Genomic DNA, 25,691 nt, shown 5'->3' on the forward strand with positions numbered 1-25,691 from the left:
CTCGGAACAAATAGGTGATACCCGGAACCATTTTGGCAACAATTTGCCTTAGCCAAGTTGATGGTGTCCCACTTGGCGGCCTAGGCGCGACCTGGCCTTGGCGCGTGCTGGCAGCCTAGCACAGGCACGACCTGGCGGCTTGGCCTAGGTGTGACTTAGCAGCCTGGCACAGGCGCGACCTGGCGGCCTGGCACATGCGCAACCTGGCGATTTGCAAGACGTGCTCGCCGACGAATTCGGCATGCATATCCAAACACTCCCACGATCCTTGGAAGTTGGTCCACGTGTCGAACGATCCGGAGGGTGGTCAACGTGCATGGCGGTTACCTCTAGGAATCTCGACCACTTAGACGACCTTGCAGAAATCTCAAATATGGTGTGTGAAGCCCACGCCAAACAATGCCTATATAAAGGCACCAACCCCAGGAGTAAGAAAGTAAGCAAGTAAGCAACTTCTAACTCTCATACTTTGTGATTTTTAGCTCGCAGTCTACTATGAGAGTACTGACTTAAGCATCGGAGCGACCTCGTCGGGTTAGCCACCACAGGTCCTCTGACATTTGGTTCCTTGCAGGTCTTTAAAGAGTAACGAAGCTCATCAATCCAACTCGGCACCTAGGTAGCTCCACTTCGGCCTCTGAGTCATCGACCACTTGGAAGCAGACCAAATGACGAGATACTTAGCCAAAATATTGATACATAACCAAAAATTGATTCTTCAATACCTAACTCGATCTCCTACCCACAAACTCTTCCCACGTCCCTATCCACAAAGACACTACCACTGTGTATTGGGAACATTTCCCCACTGTTCCCAATGGGTAGTTGTAGTGTCTTTTGGGCAGGGATGTGGGTTGGAGCCTTTTGGATGGTTCTAAGAAAAACTGAAAAGAATTTATTTCTCCCCCTTAGGCCTGGTTTGTTTGCGGTGTAATTTCATTTGCTGCAAAATTATAGGAGTGCAAGTTCTGGTTTATTTTCATTTTAGATTTTGCCTTATTTTATTTGCTTGCATTGCACAATAAGTAAGGCTGTGTTTGGTTTGAAAGAAAGGGTAATGAAAACTTAACCAAAAACTTGCATTATTCTCATTTGCACTCTCATGCACTTAAACAAGTATAAATGAAATTGTGCTGCACACAAATGAACCCTTACGTTATGTTTGGTTTGAAGGAAAAGGTAGGAAAAGGAAGGAAAAGATAAGGAAACCTTTACAATCTTTGTATAGGTTTCCTTACCTTTCCCTGCTTTTTCCTTCAAACCAAACACACCATTTAATGTTTTCCAAAACTTCCATGGAAGGAATAAACCAAACCATGAATCCATGGATTATGGGTACTGCGTCAGATCAATAGATCCAAAATTCTCTACAATAAAACTTAGAATTCCTAATTTTTGGTAATTTATAGAAATAAAAATAAACAAACGAAGAATAATAATTTAAGTAACTAAAATTTATCAATTTCGACATAATTTGTCTTTTATGGATCTTCTGCCATTCCCATGTATCTAGTACATTTATGAAATTAAGATTACGTTGTCTGCAATTACTAATTAATAATTTAATATAAAATAAAGAATAACATATTAATTTTTTAAGACATGCATTTTCAAAAAAGTATATTATGATTAAGTTCACTTAAATCTGTAATGTATCATTTACTGATTATCTAAATTTTTAATGACTAATGGATTATATTAAATTCATTATTCATCTATACTATGGATTCTTGTCTTGGATTCTATGTAGGTCATAAAAATTAAATCCAAATACCATATATTATCCTATATAGTTAAAGAAAAGTGTTTCTAAAATCCGTTTAATATGGGGGTAATGTATCCGATTCTTGATGTGTGCTGTAGGACCCATTTATATGGGTGTTTGATTACAATATTCAATTGCAATCAAGTCACCTGTCTGTCACTATTCTTCATCTGGTCAGACCTAGACACCACTGAGACATTGGTCAAGAATTTTTATTTATTTATTTTTTTAATCCTGGTGGTTGATCATCCCCATTGGAAACACTGGGAAATGTTCTCAATACACAGTGGTAATGTCTTTGTGGATAGGGATGTGGGAAGAGTTTGTGGGTAGGAGATTCAGTTATGTATTAGCATTGAGTAGATGAATTTTTTTGCATTGATGTTTTCAGATTGAAATCAGGTTAAAAATCCAAAGAGTACAAATGCAAATATGTACAATGTAAATACATACAAATTAATACAAACTGATGAAGCGTTTTTTGGCAGCATTCTGTTGTTCTGATTACTTCTTGATGTTCGATGACTCAGAGGTCGAGCAGGAGTATTTCTGCTAGATAAAGGCTTGAATGCCGAATTGATTTGATTGAATTAGGAGGTTGCTCGGGTGCCGAGTTGGGTAACTCTTCGAAGAGACCTACAAGGAAACAATGTCAAAGGACCCGAGGCGATTAACCCGGTGAGGTTGCTCCGATGCTTAAGTTAGTACTCTTGTAATACATCGCGAGCTAAAAAATCAGAAAGTATGAGAGCTAGGATGTACTTAATCGCGTCTCTCCCCTGTGTCATTGGGATTGGTGCCTTTATATAGGCATTGTTTGGTGTGGGCTTCACGCACCGCATCCGAGATTTTCAAGAGGTTGCCTAACCGGTCCGAGATCCCTGGAGGTAACCACCACGCACGTTGATCATCCTCCAGAACGCTCGGAACGTGGGCTAACTTCTGAGAAACGTGGGGGTGTCGAGATATGCATGCCGAATTTGTTGACAAGTATGTCTCGCAAGTCGCCATCGAGACCTTAGTCAGGCCAGCACACCATCGAAGGAGGTCGCTCCTCGTGTTGAGGTCACTTTGACCAATGAGGAGGTGCTACAGGTCGGCCCTAGACAAAGTGCTTCTAGCCGACCTGAGTTGTGGTTGATGTCACTAGGTTGGCGATGAAGGCAGATCACTAAGTTGAGGTGAAGAGAAATTGTGATCTAAGACTCCAAGTCATTGCTTAGGTGGTGTCCATGTGTCATCCAACTGTTCCAAATTACCATGATGTCATTGAAGGGCCAAATCTGTACTCATCACAAAATATAAGATTTTTCACTCTACATATTTACATTTGTACTCCTTCCAAACTCAGCCTAAAAACATCATTGAGCCACAGTTTTGTCCACTATTTCATTTGAACTTTGTTCAAGTGTCTATTCTACTCGAGTCTCACATATTTATGAACGAGTAAGGGATTTTTTTTCTTTTTTTCTTTTTTTTGATATTTAACACAACACATGAAAATTCAGAGAGAGAAGTGATAATAGCGGAATTCGAATCCACATATCTGCTACGACTACCCAACCAACGTCGAGAACATGGAAATCTAACACATTGGAAACATCTCCCATGAATTTAATAGTATTCTTAACGTTCCATTGGATGCTACGTGATCCGATACTAATGCATAAATGGATTGGTTATGATCCACATCCACCATATGAGATCATTGAAGATCTGAACCCGCTTCCACATCCGTTTTCTGACATTGAAGCGTGGATCTGGATCTGGTTTGCTCCGACCCGTTGCATGACCTAGTCCACGGTATGGAATCTAGCTTCTAGAAGAAAAAACGTCTAATCCAGCAAAGCTCAATGTGTCACGTGTGTCCTTCTTTAAAACGTCGTTACTTTTTTTGGCCTTTTTATCTAACTGTCGAACAGGAGATCCGTGCACAACACTCAGACCCAATCTCTAAATGGGGCCCGCGTCAATCCATCTACGTAGCCGTCATTTATACTCCTTCGTACATGGCAAAATGTTATTGGTCTAAACAGCTAAACTTTTGGATCACACGATGGACCTCCTTCGTACATCCAGCGTCCCCGGGTCCTGCGGTAGCCACGTGTCCAGTCCACGTCAGAAAGTTTCCGCAGAATGTGGACACGTGGGGCTAAAAAGTTCCCTCGAGGATAGACTATTGAAGAGAGAGAGAGAAGAGAGTCTGAGAGAGAAGATGGAAACTCCAAAAGAGAAGCTGAAACAGCAGAGAAATGTGAGTCGCAGAGGTCGTTAATGGTGAAGTTCTGATTGATTTTGTTAGGATTTTGGAAGTTTCTGTTTCATATATTCATATTCTTGACTGCAGTTTTTTTCTTGTTTCGTAGAAAACACCTGCTATTGTTTTTCTTATCATGTAACCAGATATGTCTTTGCATTGATCTGCTTTGGTATTAGAACCGTGGATTTTTGTTTTCTAGTTTAAACTGGTTTTGGATTTATCGAGAAAGCTAAATGGTAGGTACGGCTACTCGTTTGGCCTTCATTTTAGAAAATTCTCTTCTTTGGTCGCCAAACTGGAGGCGTTTGGATTTATATCTTGGTTAGGTTTCTAGATTTATTGTTTGAGTAGTTGGTTAGAGATTGAAACTTCTCTTCTGAAGGACTAGATTTTTTCATGTTAAGAGTGGCAGGTGCATGGTGAAAATTGGCTTATGGCATGGGTTTCTTAAACTATGATCAGTCATTAATTTGAATTTCTCTGGTAGAGAGCTTCGTTGCAATTTGCATAATTTGATTTGAGAAGTGGGTAGAATTGTGGATTTCTGATAGGAATGCAGGAGAAATTCCATTGGTTGTTTCAGCTTTTCTGATTCTAGGACCTTGGTTGATCAGGGAACATTTACATGGAAACTGATTTTATCTTCAACAATCTAAGAGTCTGGGATGTTGAATTTATCACTGGATATGATTTTGATGTTCCGTGGATAAATTTCATGTTGGAAATTGTCAGAGAATTTGAAATTTCTTTATGTTAAGCGAACGGTTTAGAAACTAAGAAAATGGAGAAAGTGTGTGAATTTTGTGCGGAATCCAAGCCTGTGGTGTACTGCAAGGCTGATGCAGCATATCTTTGCCTTTCTTGTGATTCACGGGTTCATTCAGCTAATTCTTTGTCTGAGAAGCATTTCCGAGCCCTTCTTTGTGATGGTTGCAGAAATCATCCGGCATATTCCCGGTGCTTGGATCATCGGATGCTCATGTGTCATGGTTGTGACCAGAAGCTTCATGCAATCGATTCCCAGCATAAAAAACGAGCAATGAGTAGTTACAGGGGTTGCCCCTCTGCCAGGGATTTTGCAGTTTTATGGGGTTATGACTTAAATGAGCTTTGTGCCAGTGGTTTTCAAGATCAGCTTGTCTCAGCCTCATCTGGTTCTCTATCTCCCAGTGTGGCAAATTTGGACATTGCAAGAAACTTATGCCCATTGACTGAAGTGTCTTCTTTGACGGAAGTGGAATCAAACAGTCTACAAGGCACGGTAGGTAGAACTTGCTTCTTTCCATGATTTGTTTGTTTATTGTCTTGTTGGCTTTAAAATGAATTATCACTTCATCAATCTTACTCTTCTAAGCCTGTTCTTGATATCTTCTACTTGGTAAGAAATCTATAGTCTATGTTTAAGAATATTATAGCCTGTAATATTGCTGGGAGTGTGTTGTCTTTGATGATTTTAGAAACTTTAATTGAAGGCAAGTAAATACAGTTACAACATAAAGGGGAGGGGAGGGGAATGTCTTTTCCGAATTTGGATTTGGTCCTCACACCGTTCGCACAGTCCCTTACGGCCTCACATTGGGAATATCTCTCCATGAAGAAAAATACAAGTACGGAGATATTCCCAATGCACGGCTGTAAAAGGCTGTGCGAACGATGTGAGCACAGTCTTGTGAGCATTGAAGCCGATCTCATCTTTTTCACCACTGTTATTTTATACATATAAACAGAAAAGTGGGTGGATGCCCAAGATAGATTGCTCTATAAATTCTTTTCTCTTCTCTCTCCATTCTCCACTTTCTACTCATTTATAGCAGCACCTACACTTTACAACCAGGTTATTGTTCTTATTTTGATTGTTATTAGTTAATTATTTTAAGTGATACAAAACAAGTTCTATGAACAGATTGACTGCCTGGGTCAAGTAGTTTTATTTAAAGGAAATGCTTTTTGAGGTCCAGATTATTAGTTTACTCAACAGAGATAGGATTAGCTGAATGTAATAGCTGTTCAGCAGGCTGTGGAACCAATAATAACACTCCACACCAGTCATAAATACATGGAGTAACAACCATTCAGCCTCTCAGTGTGGGCCCCATGTATTTTGTCACAGGAATGGGGCATTATCATTGGTTCCACAGCCTGCTAAACAGCTAAAGTGTTCAGCTAATCCAAATTCCACTCAACATAGTGAGAGGTTTCATCTAGTTAGTAAGATTTAGGGATATTATGTGCATTATGAAACATTGGCCCGGTCCATTATCTTTAAACAAAATGGGGTATTGGAACATAGAGTGGAATTTTATGGGTATGATTTTGTTATTTCCTTGCGTATTCTGAAAGTCAATTACCATTCCTAAAATTGTCGAGTCAATGTTAATAGATTAGGATAATTCATGTTAACAACATTATCATTTTATGCTGTGTTTTGGTTCCTCTATTCTTTCTTACAGTGATAATTTCTATATATTTGCAAACATTTCATTTAAATATCTTTACTACATTCTGAGTTGATGATTCAACAGCAGCGAGAAACTTGCATCATTCTGCAACAAATTCTTGACTTAGAAAGGCTTCAGCTCACAGAGAGAAAGAGTCATTCTTCTTTGATCCGTGCAGAAATGCAAGCTGACATATACTCATCTAAAAACAATAATTCAGGCCCACTCGGTGAAGATCTTGATCATAACTTCTTAAATCCTCAAGGTCTTAGTATTGATATTCAACAAATGGACAGAATGAATCATGAGTTACAAGTGCAGCCTTTTCCCTTGCCTTTCTCTCAACTGGAGCTGTTAAACTCTTCTTCAAGTTCTGAAATTCCTTTGCATGGAGACATATATTGGCAGTGCAAGAGTCCAGCTCAGACTAGCCAGGTTTGTTCATTTGTTAATTTAAAATATTGGCATCTGCTGTCTATATGTCATATACTCATAATATCATTGCAGCACTCATTAATCTACATAGTGATCCACTGTTATTCATTGAAATTTCTCTTATGGTCAGTTATTGCCCGTGGAAATATTCTGGAATTCTTATTTTCTTTTTTTTTTTGTAAATGAAATAATGAGCAATATAGAATCATATACTTTTCATTTTGTTTCCAGTACTTCTTCCGTGTTCAACTACCACTTCTATTAAAGATACTCTTAATTCTTTCTAGTTTCCAAGTATTTTATTTTAAATATACAGAGCATTAATTTCAAGTTCTTTTTTCTTTAGTTCCTCTAATGGGTAAGCTCTTAGGCTAACTTTTAGACTGTGACTGAAAATAACATTTTTAAACGAATTCTTATTTTCTTGTTCTGTTTTAGGGTGGGTTGGTTTGGGTTGAGATTCAAATCATCCATCTAACCTTCCAACCCATTAATGAGTAATGACCCATTTAAATAAAATTAAATGGGTAGAAACTCCAACCTGTCCGACCCATTAACCCTGTAATGCATCAAGTCATATGTTTTGGGTCATTATGGGCTTACACTAGGGGTGATCATAGGCCAGCCCAGGCCAGGCTTAACACCTATGATAAGGGTCATAGCCCAGGCCTAGTCCTTGTCTCAGACTGTCCCACACCATGGCCCCCAAATAAATCCAAGAAATACATCAATAACGCTAAATATAAGTTTTAAATGACTATAAATATGGTACATATACATAAGAAACACATACTTTAAGTGAAATGTGAACTATCAGGTATATGTGGAAAATAGTAGAAGAATCAAAATCAGTGATATAATGCTTGGATCAGACTGAATGGTTGAACTGGTGACCTGGTGTCCATTCCGGATCCTGGTTTTGGTTTTCACGGTTTGGACGGGATAACTGCCTGGTTAACAATAAAACCTTGGTCCAATGAACATTTTTGGTTTTATGTCCAGTTTGAGTTTTATAACATTGATCGAAACATTCATATTAGGAAATCAATATGAATTATATTGATACTCAAAAATATTAATTTTAGTTTTTATAAAAATGTGTTAAAACCATCTTGTTCTTAATAACTTATCATGTCATGGAATAATGGAAAGAATGGTTGTCTTTCATGAAGTTGTTCTGGGTTCAAATCAGTTCACATGCATAATTTAAATGGAATTAGATAGTTTGCATTAATGGGTATTAGTTGTTTTAGTTAATTATGGAAATGATCTGGGTTTGGGTTAATAATTAATTGTAGAAATTAATCACAAGTTGAGTGTAATGGATAGAGTTAATTAGTACTTGGAATTAATTACAGCAGTTAGTTATGGTCAGTTAATGCATTGGTTGAATTTAAATGGAGCAAAAATGGGAATTAATGAGATAATGGCAGTTAGAATTAATTATAGAATTGAGAATTTAAAGAGATTAGAAACAATAGAGAATGAGAGAGAGAGAGAGAGCACTTCAAAGCGAAATGGGTAGGTGGAGGGAGAACAAGATTATAGAGATTGTTTTGTGTAGAGGGAGAGACTTTGTAATATCATTCATGCAGCTGATCCTATGGGTGGTTGAACCCGTTAAGTAAATGGGTGGGTCAGAAATCTCCACCCCTACACAATGGCATCAGGTTGGCCATTCACCTGGTTGTATCGGCTCAGGATTTGGATGAATTGATTGGATGGAAGTAACCTAATTAATTGACATCTTCTTTTATTGCATAAAGCTTTATTACAATGTTACCAACCTCATTAAAATCTTTAAAGTTTGATATCTTAAAACATATCATAAATTTTATTTAGCTATTATTTAATTCCTAGGTTGGCATTGGATATTAATTCCTAGAATCTTTAGGTGAAAACTTTTAAGATTTTTTTTTCTGATTTTCTATGAAATTAGAGACTTTAACTGCTAAATCTAATTAGTATGAACTGTTAGAATAATCTATGTCTACCTATTTTGTTTCTGTTTTTGAATTAACGAAAGGTTTGAAATTCTGCAAAGTTGTTGTGAGTTTCTGCTTAAAAGTGTAACTCCTTTTACATTGTGGTAGGGTTCTGTTTGTTGGGGAAGGTGAAAGGGGTCGACAAAACCAAGGAGTTCGTACAAGCGCACAAAAAATGCACAGAAGAGTTGGACACCACCTTTAATCCAAAATATTAAGCCATTAGTCTGTGGGCCAGTCCTATATATAAGTCCCTTGCACCTCTTTTTCTTTTCCAATGTGAGGCACAATCACTCAAATGTGCATCCCAACAATCTCCCCCCACGTGTGATTCCATTGTCATCCACACAAAGAACTCCCCTCCAAATAGAAGCCGATATTATATCACCAACCAACAGACCTTTGCTCACAATGATAGGGAGCCCACACTCAACCTCCAATGGAATGTCATAACCATTCAACCATGGGTGGGCCAAGCCATGAGAATTGCCAATTGTTTACCTGTTCAAGAACACTTAACCATGCGAATCAATTTCTTGCTCTTGAAAATCACTCACTATCTACTCTCACCAACCATTTGACAACTGGTAGAGCCATAGGAGGGTGGGCCTTGGTGCAATAGTTGCATTGCTCCATTGTGACCTGGATGACCAAGGTTCAAATCTTGGAAACAGCCTCTCTGTATGTGCAGGGGTATGGCTGTGTACATCTGTCCCTCCCCAGACCCTGCTTTGGCGGGAGTCATGTGCACTGGTCTGCCCTTTTAGAGCCACAAGAGTCACAATATGTATCCATCAAACCGCTCACTAAATGCTCTCGCCATCCATTCAACCATGGAAACTGGCAGAGCCACGGGAGTCACCACATGCATCTGTCAAAACTTGCACCTAGCTGAACTTGGCTCTGATACCACTGTTTGGGAAGGTGAGGGGAGTTGCTAAAACAGGGGGATACATGAGCCAGGGCTTACACATTGGTTGGACACCACCTTTAACCCAAAAGCTTAAGCCATTAGGTTGTGGGCCAATCCTGTATACAAGTCCCTTGTACCTCTTTTTCTTTCCCAACGTCGGACATAACCACTCACACATGCATCCCAACACTGTCATCCTCTTCTATTTTTTCTTTTTGGAAAAAGGTAAGGTAACTTTTATTAATAGATAAAACAGAGTACAACAGGCCCCAAAGGAAAAGGTCCCTTGCTAGGGACAAGAAAATACAATACAGCAAGATTACAGCTCCCAAAGACCTTTAAGCCACCAGATTATGTTGCTGAAGACCCTTAGTGGCTGAGATCCAGGACCTTAGCAAAACAGCCCCCTCTATTCGAACCATACTCGGCAGCAATTAAGCCTCTCCACCAACTATCCCTCTCTACCCTAAATCTCCAAATTCATTTACCAAGAAGAGCACTGTTAAAGACCTTTAACCTTCTGACCCCAGGCCTCCTTGACCCACTGGAGAGAAAACCTGATCCTAATTTACTAAGTGGATCTGTCATCTCCTTCTAATTACTAATTAGGATGCCTAGCTTTATGTTTTGACATATTTCAGTCTGTTTTGGATGCAATATCTATAGTTGGCAAAATAAACCTGCCTGTGTGTTTAAAGCTGCATAATCCCAGATAAGGTTTCAATAATTCAGTTGAAACTTTATCACATTCTTGTTGCCCTTGATTGAAATACTACAAATTGAATAATTTAGCATTCTATCATACCGTTGTTATTAGGAGGTCTAAATGTTCAGTCTGTTTTACATGTAGTATCTGTAATTAACAAATGAAATCTGCCCGTTTTTAAAGCTGCAAAATTTCAGTAATTTGGTTGAAAATTTGGCACATTATTAGTTCTCCTAGATGTATCAAAAGAACAAAAAGGAAAATAATCAACTACTACAAATAGAATAATTTAGAAGACTTTGTTGAAACTCTGTAATGTTTTTATTGAAGCTCATTTTCCAAATAAATGTAAAGCTATGCTCTTTTATTTTTGGTATATATTTTCCTTGTTTTTCCTTAGCTTTCTTGTACTCTTATATGGAAACTAGTCAGTTTTCCATACTGTATGGAGATCAAGGCATCTTACTTGTGTGTAAAGTTGTATTCAATCTTGTTATACTTATACACCATTTCACACTTGGATGGGATACACAAAAAATATCTTACTCTTATTCCATTCACTTAAATTTTATTATTTTGTAATTAATGTATGATAAATTTGGACAATTATGTACAGATCAGACCATGTTTGTTTTTGTCAACATAAATCATTTAAATAAATAGAACTAGAATGATGAGTCCAAGAAGGGAGTAAGAAAATGCAATGTTAATTGTGAAAGTATCATTTTTTTTCTAACATCCAAGCAAATTCAGTAGCATATGGATCAATAAATGTGCATATTTGTGATATGTTCTAGTCATATTTTTGTTTCAAAAACTTTTTTTAATAATGAATTATTATTTATTAAATATTATCGAGTTAATATTCGTTTAAAATATGAATGTCTCCACAAAATGAAATTCAAAAGATACATATGGATCAAAGAATAATCTATGTGGTGAGAGGGTGACTTCCAATGTGGAAATTGTAAATAGAAAATCACATTGTTAGGGGGAGTGCAGTACATTCTAGGCACATGAAGGGTTCTTGACACACATTGTATATACTCACCATTCTTTATTAAATACTAATAAAATAATACAGTACTGATCAAAAAAGGAAAAAAAAGAAGAGTGAACTATATGGTGTATTCTATCATATTCTTCACAAGAAGCATGATTTTAAAAATAATTAATATTTCAATTAAAAAAATAACTAATTAAAAGCATTTATCAAAAAAATTAAATAATTAAAAAGTAACTATAAATAATTAGGTGGGAGAGAGATCAAGGAATGAATGTGCATTTGGTGTATTTTAGTCACAATATGGTAATTGTCATAACAGAGTTGTGAAAAGATGCTAATATTAATTAAAACTGAGAACAATAGAAAAGAATGAATTAGGAAATATAATAGAAATTTGACTATAGATGGATGTGATAGATGTATCATAAATATACAATTATCCATTGATAAATGTGTTGCTTTTCCACCATAGTGTTGACCATGCATTAGTATTTGTGTCTATACATTAGAGTTATGCCACTTATTGTAGATATTGTATTTACAATTCTAAATGGAAGACTGATTTATGTGAATCTTTATTGGTGCTTGCTTTGTTATTTCCTATTGTTTTTTAGATTTCGAACAAATTCATGATATTTTCATTAGCTTTCATAGTTTATTTATTTATTTCCCTAAAACTCAACAAATTAGTTCTAAGTCTAGGGGATACCCAAAATTGATGTCAATACCAAATTCCTCAATGAACCTCCAGCCAAATGATACAATTTGCGAGGGACCAAACTGTATGACTAGCTCCTCTTTCATCCTAATTATGCATATCTGTATACCATCAACACATATTCAGCTGTTAAGCCCACAAATTTGACCTCACTGGTTCACCAAAAAAAGACTCCAATACGAGACATAGTGTCCATTATTGTACTCAGTAGTTTTTTGCAGTTTCCTCAAATAAACACACATAGATAATTTGACATTTTGACCATGTTCTTATAAGCTTTCTCTACTTTTTAGAGCTAGTCTTCAAAATATCTAGGTACTCAGGTCTTTAAGTAATCTGAATTTCCTTTAAACAGTTTAAAGGTAGACCAATCCAGGGCCATGCCCCATTAAGCTTGTTTTTCCAACCGAACTGCCCTTATAAACACAGCTTGTATTAGATGTAGATTTGTTTATTGTACTTGGAAATTGGTTGTGTGCTTTAACTACACATGGGTTTTTCTGCCTATGCACTTTAGTTTCTCTGTATGTATTATAGGACTTGGTGTCCAAAATATCTAGGTGCTTAGCTCTTTTGGTTAATATGCTTTTCTTGTTAAAAGTTAAATGGCCACAAGATTGGGTGCTGCCCCTTAATCTTGTGTTCTATTTCTTTAGGCACCCATTAATGTATTTTTACAATTAATGTAATCTCTTGATATGAGAAAGGTCAATACATGAAAGGAAATGGAATGCATTTTTTGAAGGAATCTTGCTCAATTTTTTATAGTTCTTCAATCAAGAACTTAGGTTTTATCTCTATTAGGCTTTCCTAGTTAAAGATCTTAAGGTTCCACCTCCAGAAGTTTAATGATTCCTACAAATAAGGGTTGATTGATTCTCCTTGGTTACTGAGTAATTCTGATCCATGAGGGACTCCACAACTCTCAAGTTGTTCCAGGTTGATCTCACCCATATGTCCATTTGCAGCTTTTCCTGCACAGTAATATGAACATTTACCTGGTCTAGCTTGCTTGGTTGTTATCCACTTGTCTAACGATCAACTATATCACTTTATTGACCTCTCAAAAGATTAGGTTGTTTATGATGATGAAAAGAATGTCTGTATCAAGTTGTTGGCAATGTTAAAATAGACTTTGGTATAGGATGGTGAGATACCACATTGGGCTGGACTAGCTGCGGAGTTCACTCCCAACCCTCAATCTTGTGACGGTAAAGGGTATGGTTTGCATGAAAAGGTTTGTGCTTTTTGGTTGTTAGTAATGGTAGGAGATGAAAGATTCATCATCATTTGTAGTTCATTATGATGCTATGGTATCTCATATGAACTTCTCTGCAAAGTTATCGCTTTCTGGAAATTTATGATATTTTCATTCATCTTGCTACAAAATTATGATACTCTCATTCACTTGTCTTTCTCTGCCATGCTAATATATCCAAAACTTCTTTCTTTCTTAACTCTTGCAGCTGTGGACTCAAACTATGGAAGATCTTGAAATTTGTGAGGAAACTGTTTGCAATGATGATTTTAATATACCTGATGTTGATCTGACATTCCAAAATTATGAAGAACTATTTAGTGGTGATCAAGATCATATTAGATCGTTATTTGGTGAGAAGGACATTGGTTTCTCCTCCATGGACAAGGATATATCCCTTGAAAAATCAGATAATGGCTATTCAAGAGCAATAGAGGTTATATTGTTATCTCTATCTCCTTAACATGATGGGAACTTTCTGAAGTTATTGTTTAGTAACTTGATGCATGGTTTAAAATTATGCATTGGTTTAAACCCTGAGATTTATGTCATATTTTGTTATTTTTTCACAAGTTTCTACAGTTTAAGGATTGCATAATTTCCATTAAATTTTTAAGCAAATGATGTAGTTTGTTATCAAGTAGTTTCTTGTAGAAAAATTTTGTTACCTATCAAACATTAGTCACTTCCATGCTAATCTGTTCTCAAACCAAACATGGAAAATCAGTATGGCATCCAAAAATATTATTTTCCTACTTGTTACTTTTCTGTGACTGTTTCATGGTTCAAAACAGTGGCTGTCCATTTCATCCTGTGATGAATGATGAGAAAGTTGGCCCTCTAATAAATAATAATCATTGTAAAAAAATTATTAGTAATAGGTAATTTCTATAAAAAATTGTTTTATAAATTTTCTTGGGAACATTGTATGTGTTTGTGCAATTTTCATTTTTCAATATACATGTATAAAGACAATACAGAAGTGTAATGTTTGATTTCATGATGAATCTTTCTTCACACTAAAAGAAAGATAGACTCCTTTAGCCATTAAAAATGGAAAACAGAAAGTACGAAGAACTGATAAGTTCTGGCATGCAATACCAAATTAAAGAATGGAGCATAGAAAGGACTTCTGTTTTTGCTTTTTCTATTCTTTCAATTTAAATGGAGAAACAAGTCTATAGGTGAATTATGTTGTCTCTTCAACATTTTTATTTCTTTGTGATGTCAACCTTTAAGTATAAATGGTCTGTATATAAAAGGATATTAAAATTATCTTTCTCAAGGAATTTCCTTTTAATTTTGACATTTTAATTACCATGTAAGAAAGTATGGTGTCAGATATGCATATGTAGAAAATTCATGCAAAGAATATGCATACTATAGGTATACATAAGTAGATTCATATAGAAAATACATTCCAGTTTTCTATCATATATAGTTTATTTCTCATAAATTTATTAGTTAGGAGATGTTATAGGATATTAGTTATATGCCATGTCACATTGACAGGTTAGAGCCTCAAAACGTAATTAAATTGTAGTAGCTATTTATTTATATATTGTTAGTTACTGTATTTTATTGCTGACCTTATAGATGGTCAATATTCTTGACAAGGCTGCTGCAGAATATGAGTGATATTTAAGGAAACACACTTAAACGGAAAACTTTGTTTTCTGTCTGCCAAACTGTTCTTGTCTTAGGGACTTATGATGGCATTCCCATTTAATCCTTCCCCCAGTTTTATGGGAAAAATGTAAAATGTTTAGGGGAAAATACCATGAAGTTCTCAAGGTGTTGAATGTTGCAATTGAATTTCCTCCCATGTATCTCCATATGGTTGATGTCTTCAACTCTTTAAAATTATTACCTGTTTATGTTCTAATCTGTGCAAGTCTTTTTTTCACTTTTTCCCCAAATGCATATAAAATTCAAGTTTAACTTTTGAAGCTTCCAGATCTTATGAATGTAAAAGAACAAATAGGCACATGGTTTTTCATCATTTATATTATTTGGTGGAACTTACCTTAATTGGATATATATGCACAATCTTAAATCAACACTACATTATTCTGAAGAATTATTAAAATGGATCTACTTATAGATTAGTTCTGACTTTTTTCTTGATAGATGCCATAATTTTTCTTTTTGTCATTACTCTCAAATTTAAGCATGATTGAAGGAAATTTTTTAATGGATGACAATAGATGGAGAAAAAACAGGTAGGTGTATTTCTAATTTTAATGTGCAAATATCTGATAGCGTGTCAATCATTAGAGCATACATACACAAAACCCCCTGCCCATTAACATATGAAACTGAAAGCAGAAACCCACTAAATGGAAATACTTATTTTAGCAAATTAATGATCTTTCAAAAGGGCCTAGAAGAACTAGAGGCAGGCCAAATCAGGCAGGGGTTGAGTTAGTGAGAAATTGATTTGAGGGCCCATAATTTAACACTGGATATAGCACTGAATAGAGCTGAATAGAAAAACAGGATTCATGTAGCTGAACCCATCTATTGGGAACTTTGGCTTTTTTGTGTTAATGATCTTTCAAAAGATTATAGTCTCTGGGTACCTGAAGTCTCAGATCTGACGCTAAAGAATGAATCCTTCTTACATAGAGACATGGAAGGACTCCAGAAGAAAAAGGAAAGAAACAAAAAATCTAGCCTATCATACCTGGATGCTTGTAGGAGGGTGCTGCAAATATTTTAATTGTGGTGTAAATTCATGTTTGACACCTGTATAGCCATGTATTTTATGTATCTGGGTAAAAATCTAGTCAATATGGAACTAAACCTAAAACAGAACTATAAAGATAATAACAACTATATTACTATTTTCATTTCTACTTGGATTAATGGTAAAATATCAAGCTGACAAGCACGAAAACATGGGTTCAAGTCTGAGAACAACCACTTTGTGTAAAAAGTTGCCAATGGTAAGGTCCATATCCAGTTTACCCCTCCAAGATGCTGGATAGCCAAGACCATAATTGGTAATGGACCTTCATCCTATTTGTTTCTCCGGTTTTATATCCTCAATACAATTTGCATTGTTGCATTCAACATGAGCTCTTGTTTTGGATTATAAGAGATATGAAAAGCAAAAGGAGAGGAGGATGGAGAATGTTGTTGCCAAATTTGGAGTCAAGGGTAGCGAGGTAATTTCTGAGGTTCGAGGGCTGCGGGTCCCACCTACTAAGAGTCAAAAGATGTCAAAGGCCCCAAGAGTGTTCCCAGGGGTGAGGACTCTGACGGTCAAGTTAACCAAGGGCTCAGAGTAAGCTAAGGTCACCACAAGAGAGTAAGTGTTAGCTCAAGTATGCATGTTTGTACCTTTAGTTGTAGTGTCCCTTTTATAGTCGGAGTCGCCCAGGAGAGGAGTAATGAACGACAAGTAACCATCCCATAGATTGCGGTCACGTAGGGGGAGTTAGAGAGGCGTCAGCCGACCACAACCCCATCATTAGAGAGCCAGGAGTAAATGTGCCAAGATCATGTGTCTGCATTAAATGCTTCGCAACCGTTCAGGGCGGGAGTTACCTCATTTCCCTTTGGGGGAGTGTGAATTGATGGAAGTACCCCTAGCCGATGCCACATGTTGGGGTCTAGTGAATGGACCAAATATACCTACATCACTTGCCCCCCACTCTCGAGGCCTTAGTCGAGGCTGTTGGAAGGGCTATGCCAAGGGCTCGGCCTCGGCCGATGAGAGTAGACATCAGTTTTGGCAGTGCTTTTTGTAGTTGTTCATAGACAAGCACTTTGTGAGTGATACTATCATGCCCATACTCAATTTGACGTTTGTGACCGGGACGGATTCATGTTGTTGCAATCAGATTACCGTGACCATCACAGGTGTCTGCTGCCATTGCTCGATAGCCGTGTCCGGGATGGGCGCCAACTTCTACTATCAGGTAGCCATGTCCAAGACGGGCACTGGCTTCTGCTATCGTGGGAGTCATGACTGGGACGGGCAATCGAGCAGACGCCCCGGTTTAGTGTATCCTAAGCCGGAGGCGACGGGCGAGCCAGCTTTGGGTCTCAGTGTCATTCTGTCTTTCGAGGTTGGTGCCATGTGGAGGCCATCAACGTGGACAATTAAGGCAGTTCGATTACAGTCGTTGGATGGAATGGATCTTAATCATTCATTTTCCTTTAGAAAGGAGAGGAGATGGGGGAGAATCCACCATTTTCTTGCTGCGTTCACTTGGAGCTTCTCAGACCACCTTGTCTTTTAGTCACTTCTTTTCTAACCTTTTTCAGTAAACCTTTTCTTGGTAAGGCCTCATCTTCCATTATGTCAACTTCTAACTCTAGCCGTGAGGCCTATTCCCTTCCTAATTGGAGTGATCCCAGTAGTACCCCTATTCCCAGCATCAGTGGGAGTGAGAGTAGCAATAGTAGTTCCGAAGGCACCTCTTACACTTCTAGTGTGGAGGTTCTGTAGGAAGGAGTCACGACTCAGGGGGCCAAGCACGATCATCAAAGGGTGGACTCCGTGAATGAGAGTACTGGGTCCACCAGGCTGAGGAGTGATGTCCCTGTGTGTCCCACTGTCAAGCCTTCGAGGGGAGATACCCTAGGGAACGCACCGGCACTTCCCATGGTGGTGGATGGAGAGGAGGCCAAGGGGCTGACTGGTGAAGAGGAGATTGAGGCCAAGGGCCGCTGCATGAGGCTGGAGCGCCCTCCTCGCTCTGACTTAGATAGCATACTCGGCAGGAAGCAGATTAGGGCCTTGGCTGAGAAGTACTTCATTCCGAGGGACTATAGGATTAGAGTCCCTTGTGTTAGGGTTGCCCAGGAGAGGAGTAATGAACAATGAGTAGCCATCCCGTAGATTGCGGTCATGTAGGGGGGAATTAGAGAGGCGTCGGTCGACCATGACCCCTTCATTAGTGAACCAGGAGTAAATGCGCTAGGATCGTGCATCTGCATTAAATGCTTCACAACCATTCAAGGCGAGAGTTACCCTGTTGCCCTTTGGGGGAGTGTGAATTGACGGAAGTACCCCTGGCTGATGCCATGTGTTAGGGTCCGGTGAGTTGACCAAATATACCTACATCAAAGAAGAAAGGAGAAGTGTCAAGAAATAAGTAGGGGGGATTGGGACGAATTGATGAAATCTCCTGTCCTTCCACTTGTTAAATTCAGTTAACTGTCCAAGATTATGAAAATTTTGTGAGTAGTCATATCAGTTGTAAACTGTAAAAGATGTTGTGGGATTAAAAAGGCCCTAAATGAAGAACTGTAACATAAAGTGACTGGAAACTGCAAAATATCAGACAAAATAATAGGAGAAGATCCATTGCAGAAATTAATAGAAGAATGATAACAGATCAGTTCTCAATATCAGTCAACTAGAGAGAACAATGAGGAAGAAAGCAGACTTTATTGCTGAAACAGAAAATTAGTTTAATATGATAAGATGAACAATTTGTTTGAACAATTCTAGGAGACTTTATAGTCTCCCAAAACCATATAAGACATCAATATTATGTGCCTAAACTACCCTTGGTCATCGGGAACCACCAAAAGACATCAGAGTTTACCAATTGTACTTCCCAAAATACCCTTAAAGAAAAAGAACAAAACTTATCCTATTTTTTCCTAACCATAAAAATAATTGTAATGCACTAACTACTGGACCTATTAACATGAAACTTGAATCACAAAAATGCTATGACAGGGCAACCCTAGATGTGGAGCCCCTTGGTCAACACGAACTGTTGACTGTCCTAGAAATCCAGCAATATTAACCTCCCTTGATGAAAACCTTTCCATAGTCTAATTAGCTTGAGTTTTGGATGGTTTCCTCTACACTTATTAAGCTTCAATATCTAAATTGGGTCTGCAATCACTGTCTAGAAGTTGGACTGTTGACATAAGCAGTGATGAAAGCCTATCTCAACCTATTCTGATGAAGTGCAACAGGAGGTGAAAGCCTTTGCCACTCTTAAGTATCAATTTTCGACATATTTGGTCCACTTCTTTTGAAGATGAAGTAACCTGTAGGAGAGAGGCTTGTTGTCCCAACGAAGTTTCATAGATAAATCTAGTTATGCTTTGGTCACAACCGTGGTAACTCCCATTACCATTTCAACTATCAGATGACTGTTGGGATTGATGACTAAAGATGACTAGAATTTTCATAAAGATATCACTTTCAGTATCTTTTGTATAACATCCCTATATGACCTCATAACCTTTTTTTTTCTCTAACGTGTAACTTCTTTCTTTCTTCTTTCTATTATGACAGGATATTTCAGTTGTTCCATCTGTTTATGTCTCTCAATCATCTCATCAATACAAAAGCATTGGACACTCTGATCAATCTTATCAAATTGGTGGAAGCATGGATTCTCATCATTTAATTCGACCATCTTACTCATGTTTGCCATTCTCTGTTTCAAGGCTCAGTGCTGAAAGCAGTGCCTCCGATTGTCTTGACAGTGGAATTTCTCCCAACACTATACAAGCATCATGGAATTCACCAGATGTGGAGAATACTCATTCTGAAGCCAAAGAAAATGCCATGATTAGGTACAAAGAGAAGAAAATGGCTCGGACGTAAGTATCTTACTATACTAATGCTTTTGAAGCTGGTAATAATATGCTGCAATACTACTCTCCCATTGATACCACTGGTGGATTACCAATTCTTTATCTATTCTATTACCCTAGGTTTTAATTTGGTTGATGTTAGTTCAAGGTTCTGGATGGACCAAACATTTGGCTTAGCACAATGTCTAATGGATACCTGGACCTATAATGTTATCCAATTAACTATTTGATATTTCTGATGTAAAAACTTCTTGGAAATATAACATAAAAAATATTTCGATCTGAGAATTTGGTGTTATTTTTGGTTGTCAGGATTTTTTTAGAAGTTTCAATTCACATATAGCTTACTCGAGGAAAATGATTTTTGACTTTCAAATATAACAGTTATTCCTAAATCCACAAGAATGGGATTGACCAAATATGGACATTATTCTATTGGTATAAATGGACATGGATGAAATACTGATCAAGAATTGATTTTTTGATGGAAGACATCATAAAAATAAGTACAAGCTAAATAAATTTGCTTTAATCATAGATTCTTTAGGTTTATGACCCAAGTTTGTCCTGGCTATTCGGTAGTCTTGGGCGGAGGGGTGGACTGAACATGGACCTAAAAGTTAGGAGCTTCTGAAGAATGTGGCCTCTCCCAGACTTCGTCCAGATCATTCTTGTCAGCCCAAGATTTAAGGGTGGTGGATTACCAATTCATTATCTATTCTAAACAGTGAAGCACCTATTCTGTTTAATATGTATGAAAGAGGATTAATAGAAAAAGAAGAACAAGGAAAAAAACCAAGGGATACTCCTCTTTTGTCCTCTTTTTCTTTCACCCTCTTCAGAACCCCTGGATATCTTATATTTCAAATGTAAATAAAACATATATTAGCAGAAATACTAACAAAGGCATCTCTTGTAATAAAATTATAACAAGGCACCTGCTTTATTTTTATTTTTATTTTTTGTCACCTAGGTGGCTCATTCATGGCATTCAGCCTAGCCCCCCCTCCAACCTGAGTACCTAGTATGGAATTGGAAATACAAAATTAGCATTGTCTTCATAGTTTGAAGTCTTTTTGATCAAGGATAATTAATGAAAAATGCTGGAAATATCTGTGGAGCCTCACCAACAACATACATACAAACGTGTGGGGAGGGGGGTGTACATTATCTTTATCCTAAGGAAATTAACATATAAAATCAGAAGCACACGAAAACTTGCAGGCAAAGTCCAGAAAAAATCTCTTGGAGAATAGAACCAATGGATACATGATGTTCCAGACCTTAGTCAACTTTCATGGGTTAAGCTAAACCAGTCTCCAGTTTACAGAGGAACAGTTTCAATTGCAAACCCAATCATTTGGAACCAGGAAACTGCAAGAACCCTAGATCATCATGGATGGAAATACATATATACATACATAATATATATTCAACTCTGCCAAGTTTGTATTACTGGTATTATGGTGTCTATATGCATCCCTGCTTAACTTCAAATACATTTATGGAATTATACTGTCTCTGTTTTTATTTTTTGGCAAATTATGCTCTGTTATGAAGACATAATGCTGAATTAAGTTTCCTCTGTTCTAAGGTATGAGAAACGAATTCGATATGCTTCTAGAAAAGCTACAGCTGATGTAAGGAAACGGGTCAAAGGAAGATTTGTCAAGGCAGAAGTATATGAATCTGATACTATTAATATGACAAGAAGCTGTTGAATACATTTTTCGTTGTTCTGTCATTCTTGGTTTTGTACATATTCAATCTGATACAAGTTGGAACCAGGTTGTCTGGTATTCACCACTTGTATTAATTCAGTTTATTTCATTCTCTGGGCCTTGCATATGCATGAGCCATGTCATGTTTTATTGAAGCAAAAAAGCAATAAAGCTAGAAGCTTGGTATTCATAAATATTTTTTTCTCTCTTGGCTTTAGCAAAGAAATAATGGCCTGATTTCTGCATTTGTCTTATGTTGTTTTAGGCAATTAAAACAACAGTTTTTGAAAACAAGTTTAGTTTTGATGGCATTGATATTTAAGAAGATCTTATGCTTTGATGTTGTCAATACCAGAAACTGTGAAACTGTCCATCAAAGTGGCCAAATGGTTGGTATATGCTGAAAATAACATTGCAAATGGAGTCATTTCAATATATACTGGAAAATGGAAATATTTGATTCTCATATTTGCCATCATTAATGAAACTATATCACACTGATAGGTTATATATTACCTCCCTGACTAGAAATCACATAATGTGATTATCACAATCATCTGATGAACATACCATTAGAGAGTTGTCTACATCTTTGGCAGAACTTGTTCAGCCTGAATAAAGGAAGGCCATTACCTAATGTTTGTCCCGGCAAGGCAATCTGGAATTTGGGATGGGTTGAGTGGATAACACCTAACCTCCTGCATTTTTTTACACAAATTGGCTTTTCTCAAGCTTAAATCTGCACTCTGGCATTTGTTTATCTGAATGAAGGGGCATAAAAAGGCCTTTCTCCATGGCTCCTAAGTTGTGTTATGCATACTACTAAGAATGTCAGTGGGTCAGATTAAGTGGTTAATCTGCACTAACCTGACCCTATTGGATTAGGGTCGGGTCTGTTATAATCAGGGTTCGGGTTGTGGTAGATCCGTGCTGAACCAAACCCACTGGAATTGCAGCATTGAAATATGGTAGCTTGAGTATAGGTGTATTATATATTGGATGGGGTGGGGCAGGTTTGGTACCTCCCTCCTTATCTAGCTGAGTCAGGTCGGGTTCAGGTTGAGGCAAACCCATACCTAAGTACCTAATCCAACCATTGACATCCATCCCTACCCTACATAGTACATACTACATCCTCTTGTGGCCAAATGATGCATTGTACAGTCAATTCCGGTTGCCCATTTGGAAACACAACCCAACCCAATCCAATATGCTTAGTGTGAAGTTTAGTAGTGTTACACTTGGGTTACACTTTTCTGCAAAGGCCTCAGAGAAGCCCATTTTCAGTACAAGGGAACCCGATCTAATATGAAGCCTTCCCAGTTCCCAGCGAAGACTAGAGTAGAGACTACAAGTTGGCTCAGTTTGAGAAGGGGTCATGGAAGAGAAACGCATACTCACACTTTACTACATCCCCTCAAAGAACTTCATGTTGCCATGGGTGATGCCTCCGACTGAGACTGATGATCATCGATTGAACTGGAGGCTGTGTGACATATCTGTTAATAATATTCATAGATTTCAGAGGGTCGGGTGAGACATCACTGAGTGAACACTGCCTTATCTGTCGTTTCAAACCAGCCAAGCTATGATAGAGAAAAACACAGAATAAGTAGATAAAACATAAACAGATGAAGAGATTAAGATGTTGAAAATATTTTTACTGTGCTTATTTAAATGTTTTAACTTAATGATTTAGATTTAAAGATTAAAATATTTGCACAACCACCATTTGTAAACATTGATATCATGTGATCTTATTAAGATAAGGATGGTTGGTTTCAGATTAAGACAGAAACTTAACAAGAAATAGAATTCTCTCTGAAGGTTATATCGGACTCCAAACTTTGACGGGGATTCATTATCCTTTTTAGGGTTGAATTTTACATATAAGACATGTATTGTTTGTGCATTGATATATATATATATATATATATATATATATATATATATATATATATATATATATATATATTTCTAACAAAACATCCTGAACTGTGTATTTAAAAAAACACATAAAAGAATAATACACATGCTTTGGATTTTAAAAAATACGGGACCAAAATATGAGATCATAATTTTGGAAACTTTTAAATTTATAGATATTTTTAAAATTTTAAAAATGTATTGATTATTTTTTATAAATACATATTTTTAATATCTTATACACGTATGACATATTTATATATAAAATACATGAAATTTTCATTTTAAATTTCTTAAAGAACATATTAAACAGAAGGCATTCTATGATAGCAAAAAGGGTGTTATATAATACCTGAATAACTTTAACCAATCAGAAACTCTCATCTATTTGAATGAATACTAGTTGGCTAAAGATGTCCGTGGATGAGTTATATGGTAAACCTGCACTTAGGCTGTGTTTGGTTGCAATGCAAATAAATTTGTACTGATGCAAAACCATGGCAATGCAAATGATTCGAGTGTAAATTCTAACCTATTTTTGTTTTAAATTTTAGTTTATTTTGATTGCAGTACAAATGAAGTAAATTAATACATGCAACAGAATAAAGTAAAATTCAAAACAAAATTAAACAAGAATTTGCATTTTTACATTTATACTCCCATACATTTGCACTAGTGCAAATAAAATTGCACTACAACCAAACACAGCCTTAATGTCTTAATCCAACCCTATCGTAGCCTTAATTGGGTTTTGGCCTTGGGTTGGGTTGGAGTTGACGTGAACCCATTCTAAACTCTGACCCATTGACATTGTAGCATTGTAATATTTGTAAATATAAGCTTGGTTTGAGAGTACAGTTTTAACATCCTCTCTTTATTTATCTAGGTCAGGTTGAGGTTGAGGTTGATTCAAATCATATTCATTTTGAGCCGAACCCATACTGAACCGGCAAATACAATCTGTTGACGTCCTTGTGGCTCAGTTTGGAAGGTGTACAAATGCAAATATGTAGAGTTCAAAACCTTGTATTTTGTATTATTTTGTATATATTTGTACAGTACATATTTGTATTTATACTTCTTCCAAACTGCAATGAGGAGAGGGGCGGAATTCGTTTTTGCATATCTTGTCTTTGACCCCAAACGCATGTATCTCACCCCTTATCCTAACGGGGCTGGAAATCTCAGCCACATCCCCATCCCTATAGGGAAAAAGGATCCCCCCAATCAATGGCAAAGCCAAGAATTTTCTATGGTGCACCTATAGGAAGTATTGTCCATGTCAAATCTTATCCATCCTACATGGTGCCGACGTGTTCAAAGAGATAAGATGGCCGCGGAGGTGTCACGTGGCACCCGGGGCCAGTTCAAGGCAAATCAACGGTGGTGATCAGATGTCACTCTCTAACAACTTAGGAAGATGAAACGGCGCCACCACCCTTCACATGCACGTAGCCTCAGGGAAATGAAATGACGCCCCAACTAACCCATCTCGGACCGACCGGTTCACCCTAAAACCGACTACACCTCGGGTCTCTCAAGCCGAAAAGACAAGCTTCACCAAAGAGTTCCTCAGCTGAAAACCACATAGCTCTTCCATGCCACACCGCGGTCGAGCACTACACTCCTCGACTTCAGAATTAGGAGGGTGGTGTTCAGGTTATGGTTGAGCTGGCCCTAGGTGCCACGTGGCACCTCTACGGCCATCTTATCTCTTCGGCCACGTCAGCACTACGTAGGATGGGTAAGCGCAACCAAGAAGAGGAGCCCTATACCGATAAGGAGAACAGCTCTGTCGGGGATTAGGACTTATCCCGAAGACCGTGACGAACAATCTTATCTCGACAACTCTAGAATCTTCATCCGGATAGGACACAGATCTTTAGCTATAAATAGGTAACCCCCTTTCAAGGTAAATGACTTTTGACTCTCTAGCCTCAATACTGTTATTCTGTCTCTGCTCGGAACAACATGTTTCTCTCAA

At 37.4% G+C, this 25,691-nt stretch overlaps 1 protein-coding gene across 5 annotated transcripts; it reads left to right on the top strand.

The window, feature by feature from the left end:
• Positions 1 to 3,878: 3,878 nt before the first annotated feature.
• On the top strand, positions 3,879 to 22,026 carry BBX27 (B-box zinc finger family protein). Of its 5 annotated transcripts, none has more exons than XM_010249976.3 (6): positions 3,879 to 4,019; positions 4,640 to 5,286; positions 6,548 to 6,898; positions 13,693 to 13,920; positions 19,756 to 20,066; positions 21,655 to 22,026. In XM_010249976.3, exons 2-6 carry the CDS (start codon positions 4,807 to 4,809, stop codon positions 21,779 to 21,781), a joined length of 1,497 nt encoding a protein of 498 aa, XP_010248278.1. In that variant the 5' UTR covers positions 3,879 to 4,019; positions 4,640 to 4,806; the 3' UTR covers positions 21,782 to 22,026. The 5 variants fall into 5 exon arrangements, with proteins under 5 accessions (XP_010248278.1, XP_088758356.1, XP_010247033.1 ...); XM_088902230.1 differs by having other exon boundaries at positions 3,884 to 4,019; positions 4,430 to 5,286; XM_010248731.3 differs by having other exon boundaries at positions 3,941 to 4,019; positions 4,438 to 5,286.
• The last annotated feature ends 3,665 nt before the right edge of the window (positions 22,027 to 25,691 follow it).

This window comes from Nelumbo nucifera, chromosome 3, assembly GCF_055504915.1.
Source record: "Nelumbo nucifera cultivar China Antique chromosome 3, China Antique-T2T, whole genome shotgun sequence".
NCBI classification, from domain to species: Eukaryota; Viridiplantae; Streptophyta; class Magnoliopsida; order Proteales; family Nelumbonaceae; genus Nelumbo; species Nelumbo nucifera.

Coding starts and splice junctions, on each gene's coding strand:
- BBX27 (XM_010249976.3), top strand. CDS start 4,807: ATGGAGAAAGTGTGTGAATTTTGTGCGGAATCCAAGCCTGTGGTGTAC. Junction 6,899..13,692: donor GTCCAGCTCAGACTAGCCAG/GTTTGTTCATTT, acceptor TAACTCTTGCAG/CTGTGGACTCAAACTATGGA. Junction 13,921..19,755: donor GCTATTCAAGAGCAATAGAG/GTTATATTGTTA, acceptor CTATTATGACAG/GATATTTCAGTTGTTCCATC.